The sequence below is a fragment of the Crocodylus siamensis genome, chromosome 11 (genome assembly GCF_052110815.1).
Source record: "Crocodylus siamensis isolate JL-2025a chromosome 11, ASM5211081v1, whole genome shotgun sequence".
NCBI lineage: Eukaryota > Metazoa > Chordata > Crocodylia > Crocodylidae > Crocodylus > Crocodylus siamensis.
The window spans coordinates 2,113,749-2,138,097 of record NC_143405.1 but is presented as its reverse complement, the minus strand read 5'-3'; the positions used below and the strand labels follow the sequence as shown (position 1 = coordinate 2,138,097).

The 24,349-nt window shown below is 48.6% G+C and overlaps 1 protein-coding gene across 9 annotated transcripts in view; it reads left to right on the top strand.

Moving 5' to 3' along the window:
* LHX2 (LIM homeobox 2) overlaps positions 1 to 23,325 on the top strand; it is a 46,500-nt gene extending 23,175 nt beyond the window's left edge. The window contains exons 5-6 of one of the 9 annotated variants that reach the window (XR_016438576.1): positions 12,382 to 19,428; positions 22,124 to 23,325. Coding sequence is in view for 5 of the 9 variants with exons in the window: in XM_090022789.1 (XP_089878915.1) it covers positions 12,382 to 12,411 (30 nt within the window). In the remaining 4 variants the exon portion in view is untranslated. Of the gene's footprint in view, positions 1 to 12,381 lie in introns of all 9 variants that reach the window. The other 8 variants (XR_016438575.1, XR_016438574.1, XR_016438573.1 and 5 more) reach the window with 8 other exon arrangements.
* Positions 23,326 to 24,349: the final 1,024 nt, after the last annotated feature.

Genomic DNA, 24,349 nt, shown 5'->3' with positions numbered 1-24,349 from the left:
CCATTTACCCAGGCAAAGATGGATGGATGGGTGATGGATGAAGAAGGCTAATTAGGTGTTTTTCCTGGGGCTGCATTTCCACCCTACTTCAGCTCAGAGTTTGTTAAGTAGCAGCTTGACTAGGAATATGTGGAGCTTTGTCCTTTTACAGGTTTAGCCAGTATCAGGCAAAGAGGTTTTTAACACGCAGACATGTTTTTGTGCTGCCCATTCCACTCTTGTGCACTTTTCATACACACACAGGTGTAACTAAGGAGATATTAGACTTCTATTGTCTGCGGTGCATTTAGCCCCTGCTGTGAGCTTTTGAACTGAAGCAAGGATATTGCTGGGTATGTGCAGAGAATTGTGATGGATTTCCCTGCCACTAGAGGAGTTTATTCCTCTCTGGTCCCATTCCTGCCAGGGATGACTTTGTCTCTAACTAATAAAGATATCTGTGAACAGCTGATTTCTGCTCCTGCCCCCCATACCTCCCTTCTAAAATGCACCAAGTAGTTTGTGTATATTCAAAGGATTCAAGCTAGATTCTTAAAAGTCTGTGTACAGAAGTATGGTGGCATAATACCTGATGCACATTAGGAGTCGGGGTTTGCCTGGCTGCAAGCACGACAGTCACATATCCAACATTTGTTGCATGCTGTGTATACCAGCATCACCATGCACACATAGTTTTGCTTTCAAAATGACACCATTGTAAATCCATTCCTAGACCTTACAAAAAAGCCTTTCTCCCTTCACTGCAAATGATTCAGTCTGAACTCTGCTGGGTCCCATACCTGAGGTCATTTTGTCTGAGTTTGCAGTATCTTGGTTTAAAAGAATAAATACATCAAACCATAAAGTATACACAAAGCAGTTTCATACGCTGCATTAAAGCATCAAAATCTTCCCTTCTATATGTCAATAGTAAGATGAATGATTAAGGTTATAAGACCTAGAGTCTGTACATTTTATTCCCAATATAAAAAAGGGACAAGCATTAGACCCGTCATTTAGCTGTAATGAAAAGTGTTTGAGAGGATCTCAGGGCTGGCAAGTCTACTTCAGAACGGGAATAAAAAAAGAGACTTTTGAAAAACAGGAAGCTGGGGGGGGTTAATGTAGAGAAGGGGAGTAAGGAGGCAACTGAATCCTAGCAATCTTGCTTTCACTTTCACAAACGGGGAAATGGTCTGTAATTCATTGTGGATTTTAGCAGTTTAAACATTGTGATTTAAAAGTGGAGAATGACTTTTTTTGCTGTCAGAATATTCAGTGAATTATCAGTAATCTGAAAAGGCAATATATGAAAATGGCCTCACTATCTAGCGGGGGAATAACACACTTTTTACAGACAAATATAGCCATTTGTGTTGCCAGCAATGCATTCCCCTCAACTGCCATCACAAGGGGCAATTCTGCCACCCAGATATCACCGCAGCCCCTTAAACTGAGGGCTGTCTCCTTTCCCAGCAGTGCTTTAGCAGCATTAAGGAGGTAATATAGTAAAGAGATATATATTAAATTAATCATCTAGCTTTTAAATTAATGCCATTGTCTTGTTTTGCTATCTTCTCCCTTATTTTATGGGTAAACTACCAGATTTAGTCTTTTAAGATTCCTGGTGTCATGGAATTATTTCCTGATTTTGTCATTGTGACTGATTTTGGCTTGATGCCAAGAAGAGAACCAAATGATGAGTGTGCATTATTCATTATACATTATTCTCCATATTTCCCTAAAAATCCATGTCAGAAATGTCAGGTAAAGAAAAGCCTAGAACTTCAAATGCTTTGGGCTATATTTCTGCTGCATTTAGTTGCCTTTTAGTGAGTTTTTATTCTTTACCTTGAAGGATTGTAATCAGCTTAGTGAGCAGACAAGCCAAAAGAATGATTCCCAGTTGCAGTAGCAAATTTTACTTGTTGACTGACCGGGAATGAATTCACAAATTCAACATAATTTCACCAAGGCCATAAGTATAGATTGCTGTTATAGAAAGGAATTTCTGTTGCCCCCATTTTTGCTACATATGTCCTTCTTTTACTTCAAATGTTGCTGTTGTTTCTAATTAAATTGGTGTTTGTTCTTACTGAAGAGCCTGGTGAGAATAATGATTCTGATCAAGCGTTGTTCTATAAAACGGTGCTTGTCAAAGGATCAGTTCTTAAAGTTATGATCAGATTAATTCACGGTTGTCAGCTTTTTCTGGGCTCCTAGTCTAGATTTGATACCAGTTTCGTGATGCCACTCTCTTTAAATCTAGTTGGGATGTATTCCTTTTTTTCACTGAAGTAAAGCATAGTCTCTTCACAATAGAGTGGAAATGGCTCATATTCTGATACAATGAACTCCTTTAGGATGGCGATGCATTGGATTGTGCAAACTGTAATTCCTCTTTAAAGGATTACACTTTGATGGAAGCTGCTCTTTTGTCAAGATATCCTTGTAAGAGGCTTATTTTATAGTTTATTGTTTATTTATTCATATTGCATTGGAGATATATCAGTTTATCAGCTTATTGAAGCCAAAGCTTTAAAGAAAATGCATATTTTTGCAACAGCTATTGGGAGGCGAGCAAATTAAGCTGTTGGTTACATGGCTGCAAAATCAACAATAACCCACTGCATAATTTGGCCCTGTATTTATGGAAATTATGAGGAAGAAAAAAGAAATGGTAACAGCTAAAGCTAGAGGGACACAAATAGGAGACAACTGCTGTGCAATTCTATGGTAATCTGTTCTAACTGATAAATACCAGGAGTGATTGTTTACTGGCGTGTACAGATTACTGTGTAATTACAGTTAGCGAAGTCACAATGGATTCTCATACCGACCAGCACTGCGAACACAGAAATAACCAGGTATTTTCCAGTAATGACACAGAGCTAACCATGCTGTTACCCAGCCACTGCATGGTAATTACCATGTAATTCAATGTTCCTCAGTTACTATTAGAGAGCAGTGAGAAGATATTTACTTCCATGTCATTCAGTGTTACTGGGAAAGGCTGTTTGAATTTCTGTGGGCATATGGCCCTGCCTGGTAGAGACTAACGTGGATAATGAGCTCTAACCCGTATAATATTTGTGTAGGCTGAAACCTTTCTTAGACAACTGGAGATCACTTCCTCTGTTCCGTTTTATACGGCCTGATACAGGGTAGAGGCTGCATGCTTTGCGTCAGTAAATCATGCAAGTGACATCTGAAATGGATGATTGCGGTGAGAAACTGTATGCGGGATACGTAAGCCTCCTACTGTTCGCGTTCATGTTTAATCCACAAAACAACAGAAGAAAGTTCACTGGAAGTGAATGTTTGTTGCCTGCTGGTTTGCTGCCTTCAGCTGGAAAACCATATAAATTAATAGAGGCTTTGCTGGTGGAAAATAAGTTCATGTCTCTTTACACCACCATGTAGGGAGAGAGGGAATTTCATCATTAAGTCATATTTCTAGGCCCTGGAAATTCTGGGGGCAATTCAAGACGTCGTTGCTATCATTAAGCCCAGAGAAAATGTAGCTATCAGCACTTTTGCACCTGCAGGATCTGTGGTTGGCTTCATAGTTTTCCTACATCCCAATGAGATGGGTGGGTTTCTTCTATTTCCATTGATCCTATTCAGAAATACACATTCTTAAGATTTCATTTATTACTTGGCAAGCTTGGAAAAAGCCCCTCAAACAGATAGAGAACAATTACCACTCAGGGTGAATAAAGGCTCTTATGCAGAAGTAGCGCCTTCCAGCAGGTTCCCAGTGTAGAGCTGGATTCATTCTGCCCCCGGTTACCCTTGCAGCTCCCGGTGAAAGTAATAGTCCTCCTCTGTCACAGGAGAGAGGCCGGACCAAAGGGATGTATTTCCTTTCCTAACAGCTTTGCGCTGCAGAACCCACCGGACGTATTTGGCAGATGTTGCGTGTCCTGCTTGGCTGAATGCACCTGGCCCATCCAGTAGCAGTGCGCCTCTGGTGCTGCCAGACACCCCCCGTGTTAATAATACTCAGCACTTCGATAGCACGTCACATCTTCAAAGTGCTGTACAACCTAGCGAGATGCACCACTCTAATTAACATCGCATACTCCCGCATGCTCCATTGATTTAACTTTGGCGTGACAGAAGTGCAGGTGCGAAACCAGCAAGGAAGGGCTGTGAGCAGAGCTCCCGACTACAAACTCCAGCCCTCCAGAAAAATGATTTGCCAGTGACTGTTCCACCTTCCTCTCAACGTCGCTTCTTTCTGCTTGATAACTTCTATTTTTTTGTGCTTCTTTATTCTGGGAAATAGAAGAACAAAGGCCTACATTGTAACCGAGCTGCGCATGGTTATGAAGGGGATAACTGGGCAGCTGGCCCACCCCTCTCAAGGCCAAGCTGGGCTGATCTGGACAGAGATGCTGCGTGCAAAAGGGCAATCGGCTTGGAGGCCACTGCTGTCACCCGCAAACGGGGTGCTGGCAGAGCTCTGACCCCGTGCTCCCAGACCGATGGCTGAACTGATGACGCGCAGGGGTTTGGTAGCGTCTCTGTAGGACACTGAAGCCTCAGGGCAGGAAGTGGGACAGGGTGGCATCGATATTTGTCCCTTTTTTCCTTGTGTGGGATGTCAGGTGAGGCCTGCAGATGTGTGGGTGACCCAAGGGGATGAGAAGGCCGGGTGCCAGATTTCATGCCCTCATGAATTCATAAATGATTTCATGAGTTGCTTTTCACAGCAAGGCCCCTCTGCTCTAGAGCCAAACCTGCCGGGCTCCCCCCTACCCAGGTGGGACCCTGCGGGGGGATGCGGGGAGCGTGCCGCTCCATTCGGCAGCTGCGGCGTTCTTTACAGAGAAGACCTTCAGCTTCAAGAAGTGAAATCTGCCATGGGTGTTCCCATCATCATTCGCAACCAGCTTTAATTAAGCCAGACCCAAATTTATCTCCGTCCCACACACACCTGGCACCAACTCACTTTTCATCCAGGAACCAATATGTTGAATGATGGCAGAAGTGGCACTGCAGCAAATGTTATTTATGTTAGAGAAATGAACCCTGCCTCGTTTGCTTTTTATGCTTTTTCTGTAGTCCCCATTTTGGGATCTCATTTGTCTCTTCTCGTTCTACCCCCTTATGCCTGCAGGACTCGGGGATCTGTGTGGAATGGATATAAAACCAAAGAAGCCTCTTCTTTCTGAAGCCTTACCATTTGGCTCTCCAAGTGCAGATGCTGTTCCTTGTAACGTTTTGCACTCTCTCGCTCGCTCCCTCTCTCTCATTTTTGTCCCGCGGTTATAGCTTGCACACACCAGTACCCACTAGCACTGACAGGATTCTCCACAGTCCCCTCTGGCAATTCTAACACAAAAGAGAAGTTGCTGAAAAGACATTTGCAGCTATTTGTAAAACTGTTTTCTCTCCACAAAACAGCTCCAATTCCAAAGGATCCCTGTTTAGAGAGCAGGGTGTTTTGCTGCTATCGCGAGCAGCTAACATCATTATTAGGGGAATGAGAAGAGCACACAACATGCAAACGATATGTCTTATTAACACGCTGCAAAAGATTTCACGAAAACCTGGAGATTTTTATTCAGTAATGAAATTAGGACAAAATGTGCTGTGGCAATGTCATGGGGCTAGGAGAGAGGGCATGTTTCTGTCAGGGCTCCAAAATCCTCTGTTTCTGTTTCTGTTTTTCTCCCTGTTGCTGGGGCAGCAACCAAGACAGGACCCCTGGACCCTAATTCCAGCCCTGCCACTGATTCACTTTATACCTGCCTCACATGGGGTGTCTGGAGGTATAGCTAATTGATATTTAGAGAGGGCTTTGAAGTCCTCAGATGAAAGGGGAAGTGCAGGGGTTCATTATTATTCCATACCATACAGGCGGCCGCAGGAAAAATGCAAACTGTAGCTGGAGAATGTGGTCAAGGCCAGCAGCTCTTCCCTTAGATGTCCTGAGGCCCGATTGCTACTGGACCTACCCCCCAAAGATGGGAGGGATGGTGGGGTATACGCGCTTCTGGAAACCGCTGGGTCAATTCAGCGTTGCCCTGGGTGTATGGGAAGCTTACAAGGATGTTACGTGTAAGAAACTCCGGAGTTAGTCCAGTACAGCGATATCCGAACCAGGCGGTGCTGGGTGCTGGCCCACACTGACAGAGGCCTTTTTGCCTAATAAATGAGAGATCAGAAGTCAGCATTGTTTAACTTCCAGTATTGTACCACGGAGAAAAGAGGGATCCGCAAAAGAGAAGCCATGGAGGACTAAGCACGGGCTAAGCATCTAAGGCTGAGTGCATCCTTTCTCCTTTGCTGAGAGATGCTGGAAGTCCTCAGGGCTTTTCCACTTAACGTAGCTCAAGACCAGTTTTATATACAAAAATCACCAAGTGTGTTTTTCAGCAGCAGCATTAGGCCTAGAGGTCAAGAGTGCAGGATTTTAGAGATAAGGAAAGGTGCAATCTTAGCATCTGCTCCATCCCTGGTCATTGGAAAGGCTTTAGGTTTTATCAGGCGATTTTTGCTGGTGCTGCCTAGGTTTGAGCAGAGAAAGGGATGGGTGATCATCTAGATGCTGGGCAGCCCTAATTTCCTGCTCGCTGGTTTCTCAAAGTCCTGTCCTGTTATATACTGGAACAGGGGTTTTTTGTAGGTTCATCTTTTTGCTTTGTGGTTCCAAAATTTTCATCAGGAATGCAGATGGGGTGATGCCAGGATATCACACATGCTGCCTGCTAGCCAGAGCTGTTCTTGGCCACTGTAAGGGGTCTCTAGGCATACCTTTCCAGAAGCAGCAGTAAAACTGTTGTTACTGGTGAATAATTCTCCAAGCAAACATGCCGCTTACTGCACGAGCGCTGTACATTTTCAGCAGCCATTGTCTCAGTTTCAACACAAGCCTGTAACAAGGAAGCTTTGTTACCTTTCGTCGAGCCCGTTCCAGAGGCTGTAGTTGTGGTGTTTTAATGTTTTACTCAGCTTGTGAAAATAGCAATAACAAATCCTAGAAACCACAGGGAAAACACAGTGGTTCAACCTCAAGCATCAAAAAGAGTGGACCTCTGACACCAGAAGAGTGGATTCGAACACAAGGGGGATTTTTTAAAGCCGGTGACCATTATACAGGGCTCTGCCAGGCTGTGCAATATTAGGGAACCTTTGCCGCTTCCACATACGGAAGAAAACAGTCATATTGAACAGGCCCTTCTGAGGCTGCAGGGATTTCTCTCTAGGACTGGCACATAGAGAATGGGAGGGCATCAAACCACATGGGTATCTTTTAAAAAAATAAGGAAAGGCCCTTCTGTTAATAACTAGTAACCTCTCTGGCTGTTCATATAATTAGTCACTGTCAATGGTGCAGTGATAGCAGGCCCCAGATTCATTAGCGATGTTGAAAGAGGTGAAATGGTGCTATATGTGATCTTGTGGGACTCCACAACAGGGAACAAGGGCATCTGTGAGCAAGGTTTTATGACTATCATATCCCAGGCTGAGTATTCACCAGGCTGCTAAACTTGGGTGCCAGCAAACTAGGCCCAAGTGCTCATAAGCTTCCCTCCCTCTAAATCTGTTACAGCACCGTCCTCTTACTGGAGCAAAATAATAAGAAGTAATAACATATGCTTATGGAATTTTAGTGCCAGAATGTGGGCATTATTTGCATTATTGCATTAATTTTGTTCCCAGAAACGGTTCTTTGTGGCAGAAAAGCCTATAAAAATGTTTAAAGCCCAATTACAAGCATATTAGTCTTATGTGGCTTATGGCAGAACTCAGCTGCCACAGCCCGATCCAGCAAGGAGACGGCTGGCATGACCGCTGCAGCTGTGAGCACATAGCACACTCATGTCGACGGGAGACGGGGGGACACACGTGGTCTTATCTCATTTTAGTCAAGGAGACAGAATGGCCTCGTTTTATTACTTAAGAGACTGAAAAACTGATGTAACAAAGTTACTGCCAGTTGTCACCTCGCTCCCCGTGTGTGGACGGAGACCCTCGCAAGGAGACGGCCTGAAGAGCGCGTCAGTGAAGGGAACCGTCTCAAGCGGAAACGAAGGCAAGCCATGAAAATGGGCCAGGTCAGGGAAGGAGAGCCAGTCCCTCCTGAAAAAGGACACGAGCCATGCACCAGACCATTGCTGCAAGGACCCCAAATTTAGGGTCCGCTGCATTTCCTTTCTCAGCTTCCTTCACCTCTTCCCTGAGGTCTTGGTGCTATGGGCTCCCACCCCCACTTCGTGCTTCCCTCATCTTACCTGTAGTCCTCCTTGTCTTCTGTGCTTTGCTGCTTCACCTGCACCTCCCCCTGGAGTGCCACCTGCTCTCCTCTTCCCATTAGTTTTCTTTGTTTCCTTTCCTTGCCTCCTCCCTGGGGGAGCGCCGCACCAGAAGGACCTTGTCCCAGGTTGCTTCCCCCAAGGCTTACCCAGCCTCACCTGCCTGGTGTTGCAACAGCAGCCTGGCTTGCATCACCAGGACCAGGGGCAGAGCACCACATGCCTCACTGACCACGGCAGGCAGGGACCAGAGGGAAGAGGCTGAAGCAAGGAGTCCCCACAGGCAGGAATCCAACACACCAGCAGCCGCAGCAGCAGAGATGCTGAGAGCAGTGCCGAAGAGGAGAAAGCAGGCTGGCAGGATGGAGAATCCCGGAGAGCAGGGAAACTGAGGACTGCAGCTGATCTCCGGGCCGGGGGATAGAAATGCAGCGGGAGGTGCCAGAAATTACAGAAGAGGAGGCACAAGATAGTCCTATTTTCATACCAAAGTACTCGCCATGCATTTAAATCAGAGCTCAGCACCTCCCCGCAACAAAAGCGGGACCATACTGCTGCTCTTCTCCTAACCTGTTTGCTGCACCAAGGGGGGCCGAGGTCTTCAGGGCAGGGACTACCACTGATTACACTAGGCCCTGATTTGAAATGGGGCTTCGTGGCACAGCGCTGATAGAAACTACAGATAATAGCAACGATCAAACACCCCCAGCAAATGGGAATCACTTTCATGGGGCACGTAGGCCAGAGTTTGGGAAGTGCTGCAGCATGGCGGGCGCAGGCACATGGTGCCACAGCTCCACCAGGGAACATCGCTTCATTGCGGCGTGTGCGCAACCCGTGGAACTCACCGCCGCGTGAGGCTACCAAAGTGAATGCTGCGCTTGCATTTGATGAAGGACTGGATTGTTTTAAGTCCAGGACAACAGCTGTCACCGTACACTCGAAACCTAAGCAACCTGGGCTGCAGTCAGGAAGATTTGTTTCCCTTCTTGAGAGCTGTGCACAGTTCAGGCTCTGCAGCAGTTCGGATGGACTATTGATCTGGCTCAACACAGAAGCTCCTCAGGTACTATAGTATACTTATAAGCTATGTCCAGTGCCAAGATAGCAAGCATTTTCCTTGATGAAATCCCACACTCAGGACAAAGATAGCTGGATCTCCAGAGCGCCTGTGGCCCTAATGCAATGCAACCTTTGCCTTATATGCCCTTGTACCCTTCCCTTCCCTTATCACCTAGTGGGGTTTAAACAAGCAGCTCAGCCTCTAGCACCTTCCTGGTGCCATGGGCCACTTGCCTTCTTTTACATAGTATCATAAGCCACGTGTTGCACAACCTTACACAGCGGAAGGGTCTCATGGCTTAAAAAAATACTATTAAAAAAAAAGATTGTTGAAGAATAAGTGGAGCCTGGAGCTAGGGTTCAACCTGGTTAGTAGCAGATCCCATTCCTTGGCAATCTGATCCCATTACATGGAGCTCATCTGGCTGGCCCTTACGTACCGAGCTCAGAGCCATCTCAGGCTGGAGAGCAAGCTCCCCCTTGCAGGACACTACCAGAGCCAGCCAGTGTTCAGCCTGTGCGCCCTGGGGGTGGCGCTGTGGGCCCTTCCACTGCCTATTTCCTTCAAAACAAAAACTCAGGAAATACTTTTGATCAGTTTAGGATTTTTGGAAATGCTGAAAGTTAATCAAAGGACTCAAGCTAAGGTCAGAATGGCCCACATGCAAGAGGCACTTTGCAGAAGCAGAAAAGTTTCAAAGCAGGCAGATTTCTGAAAGGGCCCTCACCCTTTCATCCTGGATTAAAGAACTCTGTGTATTCCTCTTTATATTTCATAAGGAATCTCCTGGAGTCCAAAATGCCCCTCTCTCTATAAATAGCTTGGCTGGGATTTGCCTGTGTCTGAATTATAGGAGCTTTTGCAGTCTCATTGCAGGAAATCTGTGGGGGGAAAAAGAAAAAGGGAAGTTCTGAATGTGCGACATCAATACCGGTAAACAGGCTTCTAGGAGACATGACCCAGGTCTCTGAGTTTCCACACATGCGCGCTCATTTACTCAGCAGCCCAAACCCAGACCCATAATCAAAGGGCCAGGAACCCCAATAAATAAACAACAATAACCAGCACTTCATTAATCCACACGAATGCACATGCATCATAAATATTTAAACTCCCGAGCAGCAATAATTTGTCACCCAGTGCATAAAGGCCTAACACACACAGAGCCGGATGGTGGGGGGCTGCGGTGCCAGCTGTGAGGCCAGGGCAGAGCCGCACCGCCAGCGATGCCCCTGAGCCGGGCCGGAGCCTTTCTGACATATGCCAGCCTGCAGGTGAGGCGCCGCGCTGGCCCCGCGTGCCCGCTGCTGATCACGCTGGGGGCCGGAGTGGCAGAAGGGGCTAGCGGTTAGGGCACTGGGTTAGGACCTGGGAAGCTGAGGTCCAAATTGATGCTTTACCACGAGTTCCCTCTATAAATCTTGCTGCTTCCCCTCCGTCTATAAAGCAGAGCTCGTGCGAGCAACGGGCGGTGCTGTGCTAACAGCGCAGCCTTAGCTACCTGGGGAATTCAGGCATCAAGCTCTTCCCTTTCTTCCCGAAAACACTGCAGAAGCCTGAACGGATTTTGCAGCATGGGCACGGCCACGAGCCGCAGCCTTTCCTTCCAGGCCACGTGCTCCCACTGCCCCGGCCCCGGCCCGGGCCCAGGTGGACAGCGGCCCTGGGGAGGCTGAGCCGACCCTCCACAAATAACCGCACCGCAGGGCTCCTGCAAGGCAACGTAGGAAATCACTGCAGGGCTCTCCATTCGGTTAGCCCGCAGGGAGGTTCGGAAACACTCCTAGGCCTCCCCGATCAATGGCACACAGCGGGCAAGCCCTGCTCGCTGCCACAGCGCTCGTATCGATTGTCCTGTCGACAGTCCTGCTGCCCAGCTGGTGGTGAAGGGGGCAGGAGAGGCTGAATGGCCTCTGATGAAATAGCAGTCAGTTCTGCTGTGCACAGCGCAGGCTGAATGTCTGCCGGGAGCCACGGAGGCCACGAGGGAAAGCATCCATGTCTGCAGGGTGCGGGCACCCGGACGGGGCGACAGCGGGGATCTGGCTGGGAGGAACCCCGCGAACTTCTGGGAGCATGAGGAGAGTGGTGGTGGTTTGGGACGTGTCCAACTAGGCCGGGCAAGATGCTCAAAGGCGCATTGTGGAGGCAGCCCGGCACAGCGCTCCAGGGCAGGGAGAAGACAGGGGAGATTCGCACCTTATAGACTAACCAAAGTGTATGTATGATATATGTGTCTGTGTGTGTGTGGATATATATATATGTCATACACGTGTGTGCGTGTGTACACTTTTGTGTACCTATATGTGTATGTACATTTTTCCAGCTATTTACTTTGGTCTAACTAAAGGGATCAGATTCGCCCGAAGAACCTCGTCTGCCCATGTCCTTAGAGAAACGCGGCTACATCCTACACCCCTGTATGTACACACACACGCACTTTGGTTAGTCTATGAGGTGCAAATTTACCCTGCCTTCTGCCTGACAGCAGACTAACACAGCTAACTACAGCTCTAGGATCGGTAGCCATAGTCTTTCCCTTCAAAGGTCAGCGAGCCAAATCCTGAGCTCCTACTTACTTGGCTGGGCCCTCTCTGGATTTGTCCTTTAGGATGCCACGGGTTATGGGACTGCAATGAGGCACTTGTTTCAGCGTGCACTAGTTTCCCTCCACCACAGAAGGGGACCTCAGAGCTGGTCCTGAAAACCCTTATGTTAATTGTGCCGCCCTCCCTTTTTGGTGACACTTTGAGCCCTTCAGAAAACCCACCAAGGCTCTGGGAAGGCTGGGGGGGAGACTCAGAGAGTCTCATTTAATTACAAGTGCAGAACTTGCTTCTCTCAGCCCCACCCACATGCCATTTCACGCCTGATTTCTCCTCTGATTTCTTTGGGGAAAGAGAGGGAATTCGAGTGCATGTAATTTGGGTTAACAAGATGCATTATATGCAGCCTCATTCTTGTAAAAACTTTCACAGGGAAATCACCCAGCCCAGGGAGAGAAAGACTTCTTTCCTTTTTGTAATTTCTCCAAGCCTAATCAAACTCTCTCTTTTACCCTTCTGATCACAGGGAAGGTTTGATTTCCTACCGACTGCCTAGTTAAGGTACAGTAGCTGTTGCTTGGCTTGCTGCATGCTGTGAGTACCACAGAGATCAGCCATTCATTTCTATGCTCCTTTTTGTCCCCTTCCTGGATACCTGCTCCTTCAAAGCTCACCTGCTTTATGCTTTTGTGATGCATCTACCTGCATTTTGCTTTCCTCTAAATCCACTGAGCAACAAAAGGTGAAAAGCTGACTTCACACAATTAAAATAGTCAGGGTAAGGGAAAAACCACCCCCGAACAGGCTTGAGAACAGGGAATAAAGTGTACAGGGCTAATGCAGCATCCCCTGGCCGAAGGGACAAAAGGGGCTCTGTGTGGAGCGCTGTGCCCAGTACCGCGTGGTGGTTATGTTAATAACTCCCCCCAGCTTCGGGAGGTAATTACAGGATACGGTCCCTGTGTGTTGTCATGTGCCCAGAACCATCCCCCGATGCACAAGACCTAATCCTGGCATTATTGCTGGATGCTTTGTCGTCTGTAAAGCTTTTCTTGCAGTGCAAGGAAAAGCCTGTGTCTCCATTTCAAGGTGCAGCTCCCCTTCCTCGGGGGGACGGCTCTGTGTGCTGGTGCACAGCGAGGAGGAGATACACAAGAGCAGCTTGCTGGAGAAAGGTGCAGGCTTTGCTCAGCTTGCCTGTGTGAGGGTTTCTTTGGAAGTGTTTTGTGCCCCTTCAAGTCACTTGGGAGTTTGGGGGAGCTGCAGAGAATAGCTTTTTCAGTCATTATTTGATAACCAATACAGTTCCCTTTGACCCTTTCCACTCTTCCCCAAAAAGAAAGACCAGCTCAGCATTGTGTTATTTTTCAAAGCCTTTACAAATTAAGACAGTAACATGGAAATCCTTGTTGGGTTTCAGTTCATACTTCCTCCCATGCTGGGCTGAGATGGGGTTTCTTTTGTGATAGCTGTGCTGGTTATTTTTTTTAAATCTCCTGAATTTGGCACAGTGCCCTACTTTATTTTCCTTCCTTTCTCTAGTGCTGTTCCCAATGGGAGGCTCATTCGCTTCTAATGCATGGTGTTATCTTTTGCAAGTTGAACTCTAAATCCCCATGTTGTTTTTCCTTGCTTGTTATTCAGGTGCAGGGAATGCTAATGATGTCTCCTTGGCTTGGGGATGCTCTGGCTATATGGCTTTAATTGTTTTTATTAATGTACATGTAAATTAAAGCTAGATGTAGATTTTAGCTTGTAGTGCAAAGATGACTTCTTTATATAACAGCTGACATGCATGCCCACCTGCCTGACTCATGGTAACGTCTTTCACAACAGTGGTGGCCCCACAAGCACGTCCTTCTGGGACTGGTACCTAAGCAACACTTACAAAACTATTTTGTGATGCCTAGTGTAAAGTGGACAGAAAAAAAGGGGAGAGAAGGACTAAGAGTCTGATTTTATTCCATGTCTTAGGTGCCTATTCTGCTTGGGTCCTTGGAAAGCCATTAGCCAGGACGGTAGATGGGTCCTTCTCCTCCTCGTGCCTTTGTAACTTAGTCTTAAGGCTAAGATGATGGCTCATTGAAGAGGAGATAGATTAATAATTTTTCAGGACGCAGACAGGGCCTAACAGGTTCACACGTAGGCATCTAAGTCTACTTAAGCACCTAATAGGTGAGGTGGCATCTGGCCTCATGCTTCTGTGGGATTAAACTTGCAAACACCCTGCCTGCCAGGTCCATGAGCTCTGTTCATGGTCCAGGATAGCAATGTCAGTTAGGGAGGAAACTTTTGCCACTGCCAGCACTTAACTGCCTCCATTAAACCAGGCACAGGGGGACACATCTGTACATGACAGATCCAGGGATTTTAGAAAGTAAAGGCCCACGTTATTTCCTGTCTCTAGTTCAGGATTGCTTCAAGCACTTGTTTGGAAACTCGCAGTGCTTCAAGAAAACCAAAGGATTGTTTAGTGACATCCTGCTACAGTGACGTCTTTGAGGAGCGCTCTGGTACTAAGAGCCGCTTACCAAGCCTGTGGCTAAATCTGCAGGAGGCAAAGGAAGTCGATATGGCTGCAAGGATCATTGTTTATGCAGCTCAGACTTTTCCAGGACTTGCCCCTCCACTGGGGCTTGGGTGTCTGAGCAGCAGCAGGAGAGGTGAGGCCATCTGTGGCTGTTCGTTAGACAGGAATGAGGGCCATCCAGCAGATAGGAAAGACAGGAGTGATGCTGAGCAAGAGTCAGGGGATGGGGGCCTTCTCTGCACACATCTTCCCCATGACAGAGCCACTCCAGTACCTCCCTGGCCCCCGCAGTTTCCTGGACCCCGGTGTTTCCTTGGAGCTGCCTCCACTTTCTGTTGATCAGCTTTATAGGGTATTCCCACCAGCTGTTAGTTCCTTGGGAAGGCAGCGTGGTGAGCTTGGGGGGCCACGGTTTCTCAAGGCACGTTGGTCGAGTGCTGTGGGGAAGCTGGCGTGCTGCTCTAAGTGGAGCGCTCCAGCCTTTTGTTCCAGCACCAAGGGCAACGAGAAGGATGACGTTTGCTCCAGGGTGGTAGAATTTCTCCCTTTCCTCTGACAGAGGAAACAGGATTGCAAATCCAAACAGACGTACCCGAAGTATGGGAGAGCAGGGCTCAGCTGAGATTTCATTTCTCTGGGAACCTGTGGTTGAAACTGGGAGGAGAGGTGTTATTAAATGGCGAAGTTAGAGGGATGCGGTCTGCCTGATCATAACCCGAGGCAGGGACTTTTCCATGCAGGCCATAATCTGGGGTTTGTCACGAGCCCTGAGCAAGCTGCACACCGACAGAGCTGCAAAATCACCTAATAGTGTCTTGAAAAATTCCTCTCTCTGGGCACTTCATCTTGCTGCCATCAGATCTATTCAGAATGACTTTCTTCATTCCCGGAGCTCACGCTAGTTTGGAGAACGTGCGGCCTTTGTCAAAAATGTAGAATTAAAGCCACGTAGTGCCTAAGTCTTTAATGCAACAAAAGGATCCAAAGCTAGAAAATAAACTGATAGATGTTATACTAGCAAAACTGTCAGGCAGTCCAACCCCTTCCCAAGCATTTGTTTTTCAGTTTTATGCAAGAGATGTAAGCAAGTTGGGGGGATTCTTGCTAGGAGCTTGTGCATGAGTGTGAAAATGGGGATTTTTCCGGGTTGCCGTTTCTGTTTTCCCACTGCAGTAGCTGCAGGTGGTTTAGCTTCTGTTTCGGCATTTCTTCTTCAAAAGCCATATCACGTAATATCACCAAGATCAGAAGGAGATGAGGAGAAAAACTGCCTATAGGATTTTGTTAAAAAAATTCCATCCATAAAAGATGAAAGGTTAAATTGCTTTTAGGAACACAGCAGTGTTTAAGCCGGTGAAGATCCTCTGAAACGGAGTTTGGATTCAATAATTTAGCCATGTAGAAGGGCAGCAGAAGGCCTTTCTTGTGGGAGAAGTGACACACATTAGCATTAATAAAATGCCTAATGCTGATAATGAAGACAGCAGTCACGAGCCAGCTTCTCCGTTCTCCTGGGCAGAGCTAGATCACCTACACTAGTGATTTGTCAAAATGATTTGCAATAAGAAAAAGGATCGAACACGGATTAACCGAAGAATGTAGCTGTGCTGAACACTCGGGACACACCGGGTTACTTGGGAGCAAACGAGTTCTGCTTTCGGGGGAACAGGGTCTTTTTTTCAGCCTCTTTAGACTGTGCCTCTTGTCAGCACTTCAGGAGAGTCACAGGCCTGTATGGATATACAATGGAAAACCACCAAGAGAAAAACCCAGTAGCAGCCCTGTGCTAGGCTGGCAGGAGCCCTGGCTTGTAGACCCCGTGTGTGTAGACCTGCTCCTTGCCCTGGTTGCTGATGGGGGCCGTCCCCACCCTCTAAGATTTCAAGCGTGGTCTGTAATGTTGGGTGAGATTGTTTTAGAGGTAACAAAGCGAGCCACTTCGAGCCTGATTTGCAGAAGGGCTGGACACCCACAGCGCCAGGGTTGGCTGGTGGAGATCTGGTAGGTGTTCCTGGGGGCGTCTGCACGCTGCTTATTGCGTATCGTGCAGGATGTAAGCACCCGTCACCGGGTCTCCTGGCAGTTGCATGCAAAGGGTTAGTTTAATGCTCCAGCGGTAGATGTTTCCAACCATGCAGATATTATCTATGGCTTTCATGAGAAAGAGGATGCGGCTGAGAGGTTTTGCATCTTGTGAGGGCAGATGGGGGCACCAAACCGGAGGGACCGACCTGTCACGGAAACAGAGGCACAGGATTGTACGTTCTGCTAATCTTTTCAGGTCTTGCTGGGGGCTCTACGGCTTCGGGATTGCCCAGAAGGTGGACTCCGTTTTATGAACACACACTGCTGCCCGTTTTGAGCCCAAGTGGTTAACCAAACTTCGGCGCCTAGCGTGTTGTTTCCACTAGGAGAAGAAATGAATGATAAAGTCAGTGACTTGCTCAATGCAATCGTGTTTCTTTAGAAAGAAAGTGCACACCGAGTCCTATTTCCCTGAGCACAGTCGGACTCCAGCACCAGGATCTAGCTGATTTGCTCACTGTCCTTTGCAGTCAGCACTTAGCCCAAAAGCTTGCGCTCTCTCTCTCTCTCTGCTTTTCTCCAGCCAACACTACTAGTGCATCTCTCGCTGCTTCTGGAGTTGTCTTGCTGCCTCTTTTCTCTGCTTCTCTGACCTTGTGTTTCTCCCGGATGCGAACCGTGCCAAGTAACAGGCCCCAGCCTCCTCCCCGCACGCGCGCTACACGTGTCCTTCTTTCCGGAGGTGACGTGTGCCCGTACCCGGGGCGGAGGCTGCGGCTCCAGCCGCCTGGCTCCACAGGAGAGGTCACCTGCTTCTTAATGTTATTTGAATTGATGGCAACGGTTGTACTCCCAGTTTCAAGGAGGATTGAACCCAGACCATGACACAGACTGTACACACGTGTGTGAGAAAGTGGCAGAGGAAAACCTACACCTTCATCAGAATGAACAGTCCCAGCGCCAGCTCTCGCTCCCCGGCGAACAGGCGACATATGAAGAATCTGGGGGAGGGAGAACAAAAAACCTGAAAAGTCACCTCGATAAACTGATAATTTTCCCTTCCAAAAAATAGTCCTGTCCTAGATAGGAAATGTGCCGATTTGACAAGCCCATTACTTCAGCCTGGATGATTAAATTTAGCATCCAGCAAAGTGGTAACTTTATGACAGTTAAATATACAGTTGAAAAAGGAATTAGTCCTTGCAGTCAACATACCACCGTTTTCACTATTAAAACTTATTTAACCCAGACAAGGTGAAGTTATCAGGCAGCTGTCCTGCCAACACTGTGTAAAACAAATATTCAGGCATATGTACTCTTATAGAAATCCAAGTTTGGAGGCATATGTGTAAATATGACACATACCTACAATCCAGGGAGACTGAGACAACCCATAAGCTTAACATATTGTAGTGCTTTCTAAAGCTAGATACATTTACTCCAAATAATGAAAACCTATGACACATGTCAGAAAGGGAAATGAGATAAATATACCACCCAAATCCAGGAATTACCAGAACAGAGCCTGCTGTGAGAAGGGAGAGAGAATAAAATTATTAAATAACATAAGAAATCAACAGCGAATTTAAGGGGGAATTGGGCTACAGGAGATGTAAGGTAAAGGTTGATTGAAAAAAAAAGCAAGCAGAAAAGAGGACAAGATATCCCAAGCTATTAACTCACGTGAGTCCGTGAGACAGGAGAGTCCTGTCACAGCGGGGGGAACTGCAGATCTTCAGACCTTGCCTTCCCCTCTCCCCGCTCACTTAGGATCTCAAAGCACTTCAGAAACATGAAGGAATAAAATCTCATGACTTTCCTGGCCGGCGAAGGGACGAGAATGAGTTTTCACGCCCGTCAGGTGGCACCGAGGTGGGTGAGGTTGCAAGGGGCAGGGATATTCAGTAAATTCACCGTGCCTGGCAACGACGCTCTCGCTCACACCGCGCCGCTCTGCGCAGGGGCCTCCTAAATCCAAAGCGGGGCCGCTGCATTCACACAGGGGGACTAATTAGGACTGCTGAGTGACCGTGGCTGTTGGCTCGGCTGCACGCTCGTCGGTCAAGCTGTGGCACCTTGTGGACCCGGCTGTAGCCCTCGGGGGCGGGAGGCAGCCTGCGTGGAGCGGCGTGGCGTGCTGCAGCGTGCCGCTGCCAGGCTTGGTACATCGATCATCACGTAGATCAGGCTAAGTGACTCAGCCGTGGTCACACAGTGAGTCAGCAGCAGAGGTGGGAATGAAGCCCGAGAGCCCAGCTTCGAAGTTCCCTGCTATTCAATCCGAATACGAGTGTCTTCCACCCCCCTTCGCGCTCCCGAAAGGCCGCACGTGCTGGATAAACAGACCCGCTGCTTCCAAACAATATCGCTATTCACGCTCGGTGCGTGTGTATGGTGTGTGCCACCCCCCGTTCTCTGGAGCTGGATGCCAGCAGCTGCATCTGGATTGACGGGGGGTGACTGCAAACAGTCAGTGGCACGGAGCTAGGACTCCCCTCTTTTGCCTTTTGCCTTGTGCAGCTGCAGTTGAATTCAGTTCTGGCACCAGCATCCACCAGTATAATATCTACGTGGTTGGAAACATCTACTACTGGAGCATTAAACTAGTATCCACCAGTATCCACGTTTGCTGGACAGGCCCAGCACTTACAGAGGCTCGGCTAGGACTCTGGGCCCTTATCACTTTGCAGACAGGCCCTTTCCTAGAGAGTTTGCTTGGAAGATGTGGTCAGAGGGTGCCTGCTCCAACATGTTTTTGCGGCATATCCAGGTCTGCATTCGCCAGCTCCCGGCGTTGCTGTGAGATAGCAGGGGCGGAAACCAGAGCCCAGACATAATGGCTGCATTTGTGCCAAGAAAGAGAGAAAAAGGGGCAGAAAGAGAGGGCTGGCTATGCTGCTGGAAGACACTGTCAGCAAGAGAGAACTATCCCTTTCAGGCAGAGAGTCCCAGTTCCTGCCCAGTCCACATGTCAGGAGTGCTGGCAGCCCTCCCTCGGGGTCCCGGAGCTCACTGCAGGTAACAGTATATTCAAAACCTGAAACGCTATTAAGGGCCCTGGTGACAGGGACTGGAGGCTGGAACAGGGAAATGTCAATACCAGATTTAGAAAGGATTGACTTAATCCAAGACCTCGTAGTATTTGGAGCTGCTAGCCTGAGAGTTCCTGCCGCACCTTTGCAGCGAAAGGCAGCTGGGCCTTACTGGAGAAGGGGTAGGAACTGGCTCGGCACTTAGCACTGGGCTCCTTGCAAACTGCCCCCCGCCCACTACAAGCCTGTTCTTGCGAGAGCTGAGTGAATGTCGTGCCAGGGCAAGGTCTGCCTTAAATGCCTTGGCGGGCACAGCCCTCCATTTATTTATTCACCGGACAGCATGGGCAATGCCAGTGCAATTGCAAATAGCTGCGCGCAACAGATATAAACCGAGGTCCTGTCCCGCACCCTCACCAACCTACAGAACATGGGTCAGATCCTGCTTTTATAGACACTAGCTTGTAACTCTGTTGATTTTAGGGATGTTGCATGAGGCTGAATTTCAGCACTGTTATCTGCATGGCTGTGCCCCCTGTACACAGCACGAGGCCAAACTCATGGTGTGCATCACTCAGAGACCAGCTCTTGAAGTTTCAGTCCCAGTCTTAGCTTTGGCCTGGGGCTTGCACGTTGCAAGACGTACATGAATTCCCCATAGACAAAACTATGCCTGGTTTGTGTTTGTAGTTTTGCTAGACTTTTATTAACATACAAGGAAACAACTCAGTAACTAACTTTGGTTCAGCCTGAGAACTCAAGTTGACTCTGGGTCCATAGGAGTCAACAGGACTCCTTGCACGGGTGACAGTGGGTGCTGGGACAGGTCTTCGGTGTCTTCAGACAGAACAGGGAGGCTTGGCATTTGCTTCTCTCGGTGGACCTGACATTTGTTAGCTCTTTGGAGAAGGCCTCCTCTTCTCCCATACCTCTGCGGAGCAGGTTGCCTGCAGCCTGGTGATCCCTATGTCCTGGGAGCAGGGCGCTCGTTTGACTTGCCTGGTGCCTGTGTCCACTGGAGGATGGTTCTGTCTTGGCCTCTTGACACATTTGTGACAAATAATTATATTTTATAAATCAAGAGGAATGAAAGTTAATGAAATGCCTCTGCCAAGAGGGGGCTCTAGCTGCCAGGATAATATTAATTAGGAGTGCACCCGTCTAAGGAACGGCACCGACCTTGACTGCTTCTACCACAGAAACCCAAAGCTGTGCGACCTGGCCAGAAACACCCTATCTCTAAACCTCCTTCAGCGCTCCGGGCGTGAGCTCCACTGCAAAAGTTTAATTATTTAGTTCAACTGAATTTATGTCAAAGTTCACGTGATAACATCTTTCTAGCAGCCAAAGGAGCTTTCCCTTCCTCTCCCTGCATCTTAGTGGCAGAGTTTCACAGAAGCATCAAGAACATCAAAAATAACAATTAAAACTCCACAGTTAATGAAGTCCCCCTGTACAGGCGGCCAAGGAAGGCATTAGTTTAACAAGCCATGTAGGAGAATTTCTGACAGCAGCCACCAAATGGTCCAAAATTAAGTATTAACGAAGGCCTCCAAAGGCAGGCACAAACCATTTCAAACATCAATAGCAGATCTACTCGGTCCGCAGGAATCACAGATAATCAAATGTCACAGCTCCCCTTTTCAGATCCGGCGCCCCCCCAGTCCAGCTCCGTGCTCCCTCGCCAGCACCCGCCTGCGAGGGTCGGACCCCCGTCCCAACCAGCCCAGCACCGCATGCAACTCCAGCACCGGGCTGCTCCCCTTGGCCTCGGGGTGCGTGCGGCTGGGCTCCCCTGGAGCACACTTTTCTTTGACTTCACTTGATTTTCGCTTCCTAAGGTAATATTTTATAATCGTTTAAAGAAAAACAAAGCCAAGAGACCCCCCAGAGGGAAAGGGGATGTAATGACAGCTGTCCCTGGCGTTTGCCTCATCCAGAGACTGAGGTTTCTGCTTCCCTCTGGCTCTGGGACTGCACAGCCCGTTCCTCCGGGCAGCCTCCCCTCTGAGCCTGGCACCTGGCATGGGCCGCTGGGCGCCTCATTTCCAGCGCCTGCCCAGGGGCTGGCAGAGAGGGGCTAATCGTCTGCTTTCCTCTCTGCTGGGAGACTGACCTGTTCCCAGTGCTGGGACTGGCGGGCGGCCGGGCTGGGCAGTTGTGTGCGGCGGGCAAGCAGTCCCCCCCATGCCTCCAGCAGCCTGCCATGGGGAGGGACTCTGGGGAGCTGGTTCTTGGAGCCAGGACCTTTGGGTAGGGGGGCGACCGCCTGTTTTTGGTGGCTTTGAGTTTTGGCCACACAAAGCCATATGCTAGGGAAGGCAGAAGGAGCCCGCTTGAGCTCGTTAGTTCAAGCCTTTGCTCTGAAAAGCGTGTGTTTGACCCGATAGGGCTACCTCGGTCACGCAGAGCTGGAGGCACACGTTGGCCTGATGCCCCACAACATGCAGTCCCTATTCAATTTTACAGCTAGCTCCGCTCGAAATCCATTTCTATGACCAGCTGACTCAGTCACTTCTTCCGCCCCTACACCTGCCCGGTTGCCAACTCTTCCCATTGCCAGTCCTCGTCCCGGTTAGGGGTTAGCTGATTTTCCTTAAAGCCTCAGCTCCTGGAGTCAGGAGCTTACACGAGGAATCTTTGCTTCTTTGCTTTTTACAACGTCACCTTCTATCCCATAGGGTTGCGCAGGACGGCTTGACTCTGTTCATCTGAAAAGCTCCCAGAAGGAAGCAAAGACAAAGATTCCAGCATTTATTTGTTTTTAAGTCTCCTTCTTATTGGTAGCCCAACCCTTGGTTTTTGGGTGCTTCCTGCTGGGACAACTACAGTAGCACCGACTTTTAGGAATAGCCATTGGTGAAGCATGCCTCTTTGAAAACAAGGTTTTAAAATTGCTACGGGGTGAATAGAGGCAGCGCCATTCAAACCTCCAGGTCCTTTTGGAGAGAAGGTGGGATTGTACGCTCTAAACTGTGAAGTGAAGCTGGGTCTAGGAGGCTTGACTATGTGGATCCAAATACAGGATCAGGGCCTTCAACTTTCGACAGTGTGCTCTGGCCCTGTCTACCAGGGAACCGTCTGGTCCCAAACGAGGGGATTATGTGACTTCAATCAGATGTTGCAAACCTTTCGCCTGCACTGGACTTGAGGTTTCTGCTACTAGATCAGTTTGAAATAAGAGGATGGCTGGACAGGGCAAACCGTATGCAGCATTATGCTCAGTGGAAAGGAGTATCTTAAAGTACCGATATCTGGCTCCGTAGTTTTTTTTAACCCGAAGTCCATCACCAAATGCAGGATTTCCAGCACAACATGGTGCTGGCTGGTGCTTTCGCTGTTGACTCGCCAACAGTACACTGGGGAGGGCGCTGGACTTATCTTTTTCCAGAGTACCGTGCCCTTTTGATTCATTATGTTCCAAGGTTTTCTTGGATAGGAACAATATCCTGCCTTTGCCCAGGTCTGCCTGTGCTGTGCAGCACATCTTGTTATTTGCAGAAGTGGGTCATAGATCTGATTCCTCCCTTCCCTAAACACGCAGTCAAGTGGGTGCAATAACCAGACATCTCCAGCAGACCAGCCTCCGAATGAGGAACAACATCAGGTACTTTTCACCTTGAAATGTAGGCGATGAGAGAAAATAATGCCCAGGAAGGTTGGAGGTTGGAGCTGAAACCTGGAGCACAGGTACAAATGTGCCCCAGATTTTTTCCTTCCAACAAAATCCTATTTTTGGCTCTGGATTTCCACATTTTCTCTGGAGCGCCTGCAACAAAAGGCCACGGCCTTGTTCCAGCAGCAGCCCACCCGGGCCCCGCAATGCCGGGCTGCAGAAATCTGCCACAAGGCTTTTGTGCTCGCTCGCACCGTCGCTCCAACATTTCACCTTTCCCCACGTTTCTGTCGCAGGCAAGTCGTCCCTCACAAGTCGGATGCAGATGGAGGGATTTTCTTGCAGCAGCATTTAGCTATGGGAGCAATACTGGAGGCACCCTGGAAAAGGATAAATAAAGGGTGCGTGAGAAGTAAAAGTGCAGTTCTCTAGACACCCTCTGTGCCGGCAGAAATGAGACCAGCTTCTTTGTTTCTCTGGTCCAGGCTGGAAGAAGACGGAGGGCAAGCAAACAGCATCAGCTGGGAACGCAGCTGAGAACAGAAACTCGCTCGCAGTCTAACAAGGGTGTGTGCATATATCCCGATAGGCACAAGAAATAAAGGGTGGCCAAGTGTATTTTTCCTTAGAATCGCGCGAGTCTTAGGGTCCTGACTTGTGCGGGGTCAGTCGCTCTGCTTGCGCCTCTATCATATTTTGTTCTCCCGTATCCCCTCTCCTTATTTATCAGCCGTTCTGCGGTTCCTGTTGCAGGGCAGCTGCATGCCTCATATGTACCAATAAATGTAACTGCACCGCTGTTCCCATCTGACAGAGGAGGAGACCGAGGCCTGGGAGGCTCTGTATCCTGCCCAAGGCCACACAACAGGCTGAACGAGGGACAGAGCCCCCTTCCACTGAGTCCCCATCCCAGCGCCAACACCTTTGCCTGCTACACCACAACACAAGCAAACACATTAGCCAAAGATGCTGACGGGTCTCCAGGGTGCTCACGATACTCTTGCTTAGGGCTTGGCTCAGGGTCAATTTTGCAGCCACTGTCATGCGTCCTTTTTTTGGTCGCAAGTCATCCCCCCGCTACTTTCTGACTTGGTGTTAGTAAATAGCGAAGAGGGAAACCTAGCGCACGGGCAAAGCAGAACTCCTCTGCTGCAAGGGCAGATAACGCAGGGGCAGGTGAGTCTCGGGCAACCCTGGATTTTAGCATTCAGGGAAAACCGACGCTTGTTTTCCCCCGACCTACCGAGAACTGGTGAGGGGGAGAAACAGAAAAAAGAGAGGATTAAATAAC